Source organism: Delphinus delphis, chromosome 15 (assembly GCF_949987515.2).
Source record: "Delphinus delphis chromosome 15, mDelDel1.2, whole genome shotgun sequence".
In the NCBI taxonomy this organism is placed as follows: domain Eukaryota; kingdom Metazoa; phylum Chordata; class Mammalia; order Artiodactyla; family Delphinidae; genus Delphinus; species Delphinus delphis.
The window spans coordinates 3,252,811-3,262,725 of NC_082697.1; the positions used below are offsets into that span (position 1 = coordinate 3,252,811).

General features: G+C 49.0%; 1 protein-coding gene across 1 annotated transcript in view; it reads left to right on the top strand.

The window, feature by feature from the left end:
• Positions 1-2,468, top strand: part of CDH26 (cadherin 26) — a 55,722-nt gene extending 53,254 nt beyond the window's left edge. Inside the window, 2 exon segments of the mRNA XM_060032887.2 lie at positions 441-500; positions 2,230-2,468. Coding sequence (XP_059888870.2) covers positions 441-500; positions 2,230-2,468 — 299 coding nt within the window.
• The last annotated feature ends 7,447 nt before the right edge of the window (positions 2,469-9,915 follow it).

Sequence of the window (9,915 nt, forward strand, 5' to 3'; positions counted from 1 at the left end):
AAAGTTTTAACTAGGAGTCAAACTTTCCCAGAGACCCCTCCTCGTGAGCTACTGCCCCTGCTTTGAGTGGCTTAAAGGGACGGTGTTGTTGAGTTGGGCCACAGCTGACAGGGGCTGCATCAGAATATTTATGAGGAAATGATGAAACCAAGACTAGCAGAGCCTGGGAAATGGAAACACCGGGCTTTGACCCAAATGCCCCCTTTCAAGAAAGTTCTTTATTGTCACTGAGGTTTGAGTCTCTATATTTGTGCATGTAATAGATTTCTCCTCCTTAGAAAGGTTTGGTTATGGATTCAGGCATCTGAAATTTAATACTTGAGAGTTAATTGAATTTAATTAATTATTTGTAAAAACTTCCTCATGTTCTTTAGATGAAAGGAAGGTAATATTCATGAAATTCTGTTTGTAATTTCCCATCTGTTGCATTTTGTGAGCAGCTTTGCGAGATATGCAAGGTTCTTTGGAAGAAAGTCTGAGGGAGAGCAGGAAGGGGACAGGTGAGAGGGCTGCATGATTCCTGCCCTCACTCTGGGTGTTCATCAGGGGCCGGGAGGTAAGCACTGTCTTTGTATTTTCACCTTCCGGATCTATCTTTTTGAAGATTTTATTTCCTACTTTGGAAGCATATTAACTTAATCTATCATGTGATTTGTAAATCGATACCCCCAACAGACAGCTGTCTGCTTCTCTTAGCACTTTTTTTTTTTTTTTTTTTTTTTTTTTGCGGTACGCCGGCCTCTCACTGTTCTGGCCTCTCCCGCTGCGGAGCACAGGCTCCGGACGCGCAGGCTCTGCGGCCATGGCTCACGGGCCCAGCCGCTCCGCAGCATGTGGGATCTTCCCAGACCGGGACACGAACCCGTGTCTCCTGCATCGGCAGGTGGACTCTCAACCACCGCAACACCAGGGAAGCCCCTCTTAGCTTTTAATAACATTGGTGACATGGAGTGGAAGACTTGACTCATTCTATAAGTCAGTTTTTAATATGGAACAAACAGTGAGTTGTTCCTCAAAAGCCGTACAGGCTAAGAACAATTTAAAAATAATTTAACAGTATTATAATTCAATAACTATAATTATTAAAATGCTACCATATAGGCCTGAGTGTTGCAATGAATGGGAGAAGTTGGAATGAGAAATTAACCCTGAAATTAATTTCTACGTTAGTCAGGGAAGTTAGTGCAAGCAGCTTTAACAGATAAATCCACAAATTCCATTAACCCAACAAAGGTTTATTTCTCATGTAGGCAAAAGCCAGTAACTGTACAGTCTGGGCCTCCAAGTTTGCTGCGGCAGGGAAAAGATGAAGAAATCACAGTGGCTCTTAAATTCTATTGGCCAGAACTTAAGGGAGGCTGTGAGACGGAGCGGAACACATGGATGCTGAAAGCACAGTACCTCTCCACCACCGTGAGATGGATTTCTATTCTTGTGTTTGTTAGTCAGAAACTAAACTTGAGACTCTGATTGATTGATTGATTTAAACAACACAATCTAATTCAATCTTTTTTTTCGTTTTTTAAAATTTATTTATTTATTTTTGGCTGCGTTGGGTCTTCGTTGCTGCGCACGGGCTTTTCTCTAGTTGTGGCGAGCAGGGGATGCTCTTTGTTGCAGTGGGCAGGCTTCTCATTGCGGTGGCTTCTCTTGTTGCAGAGCACGGGCTCTAGAGTACACGGCTTCAGTAGCTGTGGCTCGCAGGCTCTAGGGCACAGGCTCAATAGTTGTGGCGCACGGGCTTAGTTGCCCCGTGGCATGTGGGATCTTCCCGGACCAGGGCTCGAACTCATGTCCCCTGCGTTGGCAGGTGTATTCTCAACCACTGCGCCACCAGGGAAGCCCCTGATTTATTTTTTTGGCCACGCCGCATGGCTTATGGGATTTTTGTTCCCTGACCAGGGATCGAACCCGGGCCCTTGGCAGTGAGAGTGTGGAGTCCTAACCACGGGACTGCCAGGGAATTGCTGGCAGATTTAGATGGTGGAATTATGAAGAACTTGAATGTAGCCCTAACATATTTCCAACCCTGGTGTCCCACAGAGGATGAAAACACTGTGTATGGAAGACATACTGTAGGTGTTTAGAACATCTGCTGTGGTTTGGGAAAAGGCCAGGGCTTGAAATCAGCTCCATCATTCACCTCCTTTATGATTAAGTTTATTCAACACTTTGAGCCTTCGTTGCTTTGTCTGTAAAGCGAGGAAAACAATAATCCCTCTCTTGTAGGTTTTCGAGAAATCATTGGTATCACCATCATCAACATTCTCATCACCATTACTACCACCAGCTTCACCATCACCATCATTATCACCACCATCACTGTCACCATCACTATCATCACCACCACCACCACCACCACCGTCTCCACCATCACCACTGTCATCACCATCATCACCAACACCACCACCAAGATCATCATAATCACTTATTATTTAGACACCACATTCCCATGGAAGGGTCTCTAAATGCTAACTTCTAACTCCTATTGCCGTAGCTTCAGAGAACTCCACTGTAAGTTTAAGCAGTGGTGCGTACAGTGTGAGGGTAATGGGAAAATGTGAGGTGAGCTGGGGACTTTGCATCTGTGGAAGCATCTACAGATTCTCAGTGGTCATTCAGCTTCTGAGCACTGTCCCTACGAAGAAATAGGCTAGTTCTGAAACAATCACACTGAGGGCTTGCATAAATACAGGTTCTAGATCTAACTTAGGAAGTCTGGCTACAGGTCTGGGAACCTGTATTTTAAATAAGGTTGTTAGTAGCTCTTGAATAAGTTGTGGATTATTGCTTAAGTTCAGCCTGTATACAGACTGCATCCATTCATGTGTTCATGCATTCGACGAATATTTATTGAGCACTGATTAAGGCCTATGTTAAACATTTCCCTACGTTATTTCTCACATTCTGTCATCACCCTCGTTTTGTAGATGAGGGAGGTAGACTTGGGGACAACAGACGAGTAACTTGCCCAGGGCCACATAGCCAGGAAGTGAACAGGGGACATTTGAGTCCAGAGCTCACACTCCTTATCACCCCTTAACAAAAAGGGGTCTTTGCAAGGAGCCAGCAGAGCATAATAGGCAGTAAAATTGTCAGGCCACCCCAGGTCTAAGGAGAATGTAGTGGGGGTCATGTGTCTGTTCTCGGAGGTTAGGGCCTTGGAAATGGCTTCCTGGAGCAGGTGTCAGTTATCCAAGTGGGCAAGAGGGGTGTGTGTGTGTGTGTGTGTGTGTGTGAGAGAGAGAGAGAGAGAGAGAGAGAGAGAGAAAGAGAGAGAGAGGGAGAGAGAGAGAGAGAGAGAAAACATGGCAGAGGAAATAACATATGCCAAGGCCTGGCAATAAATATTTTTTCCTGCGTGAACCGTGGGAACTGTGCTACAGTGGTGTTTCTAGAGTGTGATTTCCTCTCCACTGGTTTCATTACTGCTTATCAGAGGCACACAGAAGAGTTTCTTTTTCTCTTCCTACAAATTTTAATAGAAGTTCCTTTAAAGCATTGTAGGAAGAAAAAGAATAACTAGCATGTCAAACCCATGAAATTATATATGGTAGTTCTTGGGATGCAGCTAAAGTTAATATACTGGTTAAGAAAGTGCATGAGTAGCAATAACATTACAGAGTATGAGAGGGAAGGTAAAAACAGTGAAGGTGGAAAGCCCAGGAGCGCTGAAGATTCAGGAACCCTGGGCCAGAGGGTGTGTCTGTCCGTTCCAGCTTAGAAGCTCTACACTTGAAGTTTGTCCTGAGTGCGAATGACTCTCTTGTCAGTAATGTCACATTCTTCCCAGTGGGGGCAACGGCGTCCCTGCTGCTGTTAACCATGAAGGGATGATTTGTTCCCAGTATTAGGACCTGCAGGGCCAAAGTCTGTCCTCGGAATGGTCAGGAGGAGCTTTGAGCTCTGGGGAAAGGGTCGGGAGGGAGGCCACACAGTGCTAAAGTATCCGTGGGAGTCAGCCCAGCCTAGAGCAGGGACTCACAGTTCAAGAATGTTCTCTGAGCCCTGGGCACCAGGAGATGGGCTAAAAATACCCTGTCGTGGGCCGAGGGCTTGCATTTAGAAAACTGCTCTCCAGAGGCAGCCCCGGGGAGAGCTGATACAACACGGGCAGCAGGCAGGCCGCCCAGCCACAAAGGTCAGCCAGCTCAGGGTGCCCACAGCTTCAGCTTCTGCCAAGACGGCCTTGGTACTCAGGCTCAAACGAAATGCCACTTCCAGCTCCTTTGCTTAAGAGATTTTCAGAGCTGTGCAGCCGAGCCCTCTGTCTGTTCTACTACCTTAACGGCAAGACTTTGCTGGCCCCTTGGCAAATGAACCCCTCGAGTGGAAGGGGCGGGGCTTTAACCTGACAGGGCTTCAGAAATGCTCCCCCACTGTCTCTGGGAAGCTGCCTTTGAGATCACTGCAAGTCACAAGTAGATCTCACGGGAACTTGGGTGCCCGCAACATGCTTTCATGTCTCGGCTTCTGAGGAGGGACAGCTGTGGGCAGGAATTCTGTCCAACTCTTGCTCCTGACCAGCCTGGTGCAGGGGCTGGGGGAGCTGATTAATGCCCCAGCTATGAACAGGGAAGACACGTAACTGAGAAATCACATGAAACGCGAGACTGCTATGTAATGATTTACGAGCACAAGCCGTCTCTTCAAGCAGACGTTCGTGGGGCAGGACCGGGTGGAGCGGCTCTTTGATAGTATAATTCACGGCAGCTGCTTTAACTGAGCACCTAGTACGTGGCAAGCACACAGAGCTTCTCTGTGTACCATCGTACACATGGTACGATGTGTATGATGGCAAGTTCACCTGGCTGGACCCTTGCTGCCTCTGCTCTGCTCACCAGGGCCCCATGGGCTGCTTACACCCACTGCTGGTCAGGGGAGAGTGGGGATTGGCCCAGGGTCCTCGGGCACTGCTGACCTGCCTGGGTTGATGCTCCCAGGTCTGGGCAGGCAGGGAGCCCTCGTTCGGTGCACTGAGTGATCTCATGGGCCTTGATTAATAAGGCCAGGTCATGATCCTAAGTCTAGTTATTTTTGAAGGTAGGATTTGGCCAGAATCCTGAGGCTAAAATAGAAGCCACACTTTGGATCCCTTGTGGGGTGTTACCCAGGGCTCCTGGTGACCTTTGTCCTGGCCCAGAAGCCTCTGGCTCAGACTAGAGTAGCGGTTCTCAAAGCAGGGTGCCCTGGCCCCGCAGTGGCATCACCCAGGAGCTCCTTAAAGAGCACATTCTGAGGCCCAGCCCCGGGCCTGCAGGCTCCGAAGCCAGGGTGGCGCCAGTGCTCTGGGTATTAGCAAGCCCTCCCGAGGGCTCTGAGGCTCGGGAGTCTGAGAACGGTGGCTGAGGCCGATGACAGGTCCCCCTCACTTCCTTCCCCGTGGTCCCTGAGAACTGCTGTGCTGACAGGCAGGGTTGAGGTGGGTCCAGGTGAGTGGGGCCTGATGGTGAGTCATCCCTCTCGGGAAGGGCTGGGCTGGGGGCTGGTGTCAGGTCTCTGGTATGTGTGGGACAGTGAATGGTGCTGGCCCAGCGGGGCTGGTGTTTCAGGACAGGGCCCTAGAGAAGGGTGACCAAGTCACAGTCACTGAAAGCACGCGTCTCTCCTGACGGCTGCTCCAAAGTGGCGAGGCCTGCTGAGGGGGGGCTTTCCAGGCTGTAGGGGAACAGAAAATGTGGGGACTCTGCTGTGCCTCAGGCTTCAGTATCCCCAACATCTCGAATGCACAGAGAGATCGGAGCTCAAGGCTAAACGTCAGCCTCTGCTTTGGACTTTGTTTTCTCTGTGAAGACAGATTGTCCAAATAATGCACATTTCAGCTTTGGATGAAATACCCAGCAATTCAGAATCTGCGTTCGTTTGCAAAGTTTAGGTGCCCAATAAATCATTCTTTTGCAGAGATGCCATTAACTAATAATTCAAAGCTGGTAACCTTCATTCAACCGTGATTAAAGAACTTTTGCTGAATGGCAGGGGATGACATGTTTTTCTGAATGCCGGCAGCAAAATCTGCTTACACCATCCATCTTTACTTTGATAAACTGCCCTTAACTAAGAATTCCAGATGGAAGGATTTTAAATCGAGCATGGCGGTTGGCAGGTTCAGGTCAAACTCTCAATAATGATAAAGACTATTTTATTGCAAACTGTCTTCAGACGGGCGATATTCGTTTAGGTTCTGAAGAGCGGGCGATATTCCAGCGCTTCCCGGGCACTTACAGAATGTGGGCCATTCACACCCGTTGCGTAAGGGTGGGGCCACGAGGTGCAGCTTTCGCATGCTGTGTTCTTGGAGGGAAGACCAGGCTCTGGGTGTGCCCCTCCAGCCTGTCTCTCCCATGCTTGGCCTGCGGGTGCCAGCTGGGATGGCCTGGCCAGCATCCGTGACCAGGTCGTGTTTCTCCTCTGGCCCCCGGCCCCTCACACCGCCCCTCACGTGGCACTGGGGAAGTATGCCCCCTCCTGGCTTGTCTGCCTACCCAGCCCACTGCAGGCCAGCCTTCTGCGGGCAAGTGCTGTCTTACCTGCTTCTGTGGTACACGGCGCCTGGCACGAGCTGGACACTTGGTCAGAGTGAGCTGCAGTAGCAGATGAGTGGACAAAGCCCCTTGCTGGTTCACGCTAAGGACGGATGGCTACAGATACACAGCAACGATGGATGGAATGTGCCAGACGGGGAGCTTGTTAACATGCGGATGCCTGGGTCCCACCTCCAGAGCCCCTTTCGGCAGGTCTGGGCTGGGGCCCTGGGAGCCTGAGTTTAAACATGCTTGCCCAAACCCGAACCTTCTGCCCTTACCCTTCTTCTTTGCTTCTGAGAGCCGTGCCCACAGCCTTTGAGCCGTTGGCTCACTTTTCTGACTAGACTGTGGTGAAGATGCTGGTGACAGGGGTCCCTGGTCCTTGAACACCCACAAATGAATGGTGCGAGGTGTGACAGGGAGCATGGAGGTCCAGATGGCCAAGGGACACCAACTTAGGATAAACCTGTGAAAACTGCACGTTTATTCATCCGTGCAGCAAATATTTATTGAGAATCTGCTGTGTGTATCACTGTGCCTCTCCCCGTGTGTGAAAGTTTGGACAAACTGTTCAGTCAAACTACTGGGCAAACCTTTGTGGACCTCTCCTCACATGCGGTCCGTGAACCCTCTGACACCTGGCTACTCAAAGTGTGGTCCGTGGACCGCAGTGCTGGCACTGCCCGGGGAGCTTGTTAGAAATGCTGAATATTGGGCCCCGCCCTAGAACTGCAGCCCCTGTGTCTGCATTTCAGTAAGAGACCAAGATCCCCAGGTGACATGTGTGCACATCGAAGCTTGAGACCCACTGGTCAGACACCCACCATTGGGCCAAACGTCTTATAACCAAGTATGTGTCTGTGACGGAGCGCATAGCTTTCATGTGATTCTCACGTTGACCTGTGACCCCCAGAATTTAATCGTGGCCTCGGGGACCATCTAGTCCAGGGCTGTGTTGATAAGAAGTTGTGCTTCCTTGATCGAACCCTGTGAGCGATTTGGGATAAGATTTATGATGGGGCTCGACCTTATGCAGTGACGAAGGAGGTGAGCGAGTCTCCGGAAGGCTGATGCCTTTACATCGGGTGGTTGGCCCGAAGTTCCCGGCTTGAGCAGGGCGGCACACAGAGCAGGAGGGGCGGGGAGAAACTGGAGCCCCCAGGATGGACTAGAACCTGCCTCTGTCTCACACCACCTCTAAGCCCACAAGATGCTTGGCTGGATGGCCACCCTCACACATTGCTGGCCATGCACCTGGTCCACGACTCACTGGAGCTGGAGGAGCCGCTGGTCCCATTGCTGCCCCGGGACAATCAGGTGAGGCCCCATCAGAGGCAACAAGCAGGAGCTTCCACAAGGCCCGGCCCATCAGAGCCCATTTCACGCCGCTTCATGTCTGCCTTCCAGACGGCCCAGAGGCTTCTCTCCTGGCCAACCCTGACCTGGAACATAGAGCGAAGAGAATGTGGGAGATGTAAGTCCCGCTCAGATGCACCGAGGCCGGGCAAGGTTCTCACACTCGGCAGTCGCCAGGGCCAGGCGGTGCTGTGATGGGTGAAGAGGGACCGGCAGGGCTGTGAGGACCTCCATCCAGGTATACATTTCAGGTAATGAAAGGTGTTGAGGAGAAAGTAAAGCAGGTAGTAGGACCGAGAGCCTCGGGGCAGTGGAGGCAGGCCTTGGAGTCCCCAGCCTGTACCTTCCCTCATGAAAGTTTACAGTCAGAGGGGACCAACTAGTAAATAATGGCAGAAATCGATGTAAAAGGACAAGTATGATGAACGCACATTTTAACCAGATTCCTGGGTGACCTATTTGCTCAGTAGAGATTGAGAAGTGCTGTCCCAGGGTCTCCTTTATGACCACTGTATATTCCTTCTTTTAAACAAACACTGCACGTTTTGTGGAGGTGGGTGAGGGATTATGTGGAGAGAGAAGACCTAGACAGTCATCTTTGCATGTCTTTTGGAGTCTGGGAGAATTTCTGCCTGTTTAAGAATTAGAGAGTCCAAGCGCATCAATGATTTAAGGGTATATAGTTTACTTTGTATATAAAAGTTTTGAGTCACTGGAGAAAACCTTCACAAATTACTTCTGCCCCCCTGAAGGAGGCAATGTGTAGCCAAGCAGGCCTGAGACCCAAGCACAGGTTCCAGCAGACGTCAAACCAGACGAGGCTGCAGGCTTCCTAAGAAGCCCGTTAAGCTTAGGCTGGTAGCACGAGATACCACCATGTGGTTTGGGGCATGCTTATTTTGAATTTCCTTTGTGGTTTAGAACTTGAATTTCAGCTTCCTGGTATTAGGGTGTGATGAAATCATAAAGAACACCTAGACTCACAGTAAGAAACCATGACCCAGGGCTGCAATTCCTCATTCATCATTATGCAATCCATGGAGTCTGTTTGTAGCTTCTCTCCATAGATTTCAACTATGACTCATCAAAGACTAAATCAGCCCATTTTATAAACATTCTGTCTCTCTATAGCCCAATGCTTTCAGATATCCTGAATCACATCAGCATACTGGTCATTAGAAGGGAGACCTGTAGCAGTTCACAGATTACAGATATGATTACAAAGCCAAAGTCCAGAACTGGAAAAGAAGATTACAAAATTAACCTCTGTGTCCCAGGCTCACTTCTAAAGCATGGCACATTTTATAAGATGTCAGTCTCCCAGAACCTGGCACACAGCCAGCTTACAGAATGCTTACCGAATACAATATTCCTGCAAGACTTTTACAATAAATCCAAGCTTAGAATGTATCAAATTTTAAGTACCGTAAAAGATGGTGTTTTCTCTCAATCAACAGGGCGGTGAACATGTATTTTTCCATCACATTATCTTCTTTAGAAAACAAACCAGTCTCTGGATATTTATCTACACCAGTTCCAATGATTAAATATACTAATTCCATGCCGGCAGACAAATTATTGAACAGCTGGAAGGAGAAAAAATAAGGCAAAAATGAGGGCGAGAATAAGCCACTACGCCTATCAAATATCTAGGCTAAGATTCAAAGGCATTTGTAAAGAACCATACCCAGCAATTACAGATCTGAGAATTTACCCTGAAGAAATAAACAGATAGGTAGAGATGGAGGAACAAGAGGTATAGCAGCAGTTTGGTTTGTAATAGTGAAAAGTTGGAAACAACATAAATGTCCATCCCTATGGAAATAGTCGTGTAGTGGTTCTCCCCTCCCGTGGCGTGGGGCTCTGCAGCTTTTCAGTGTTTATATTCCCTGCCCCAGAATGAGGGCTGTGACACATGGTAAAACAAGAAAGGCCACCAGCGGGACAGTATACTGTGTGATCCCATTTTGTTAATACAGATTCATAGTAGTGACTGTGCAAAGAAACATCTGAAAGGATACATACCAAGTTGTCC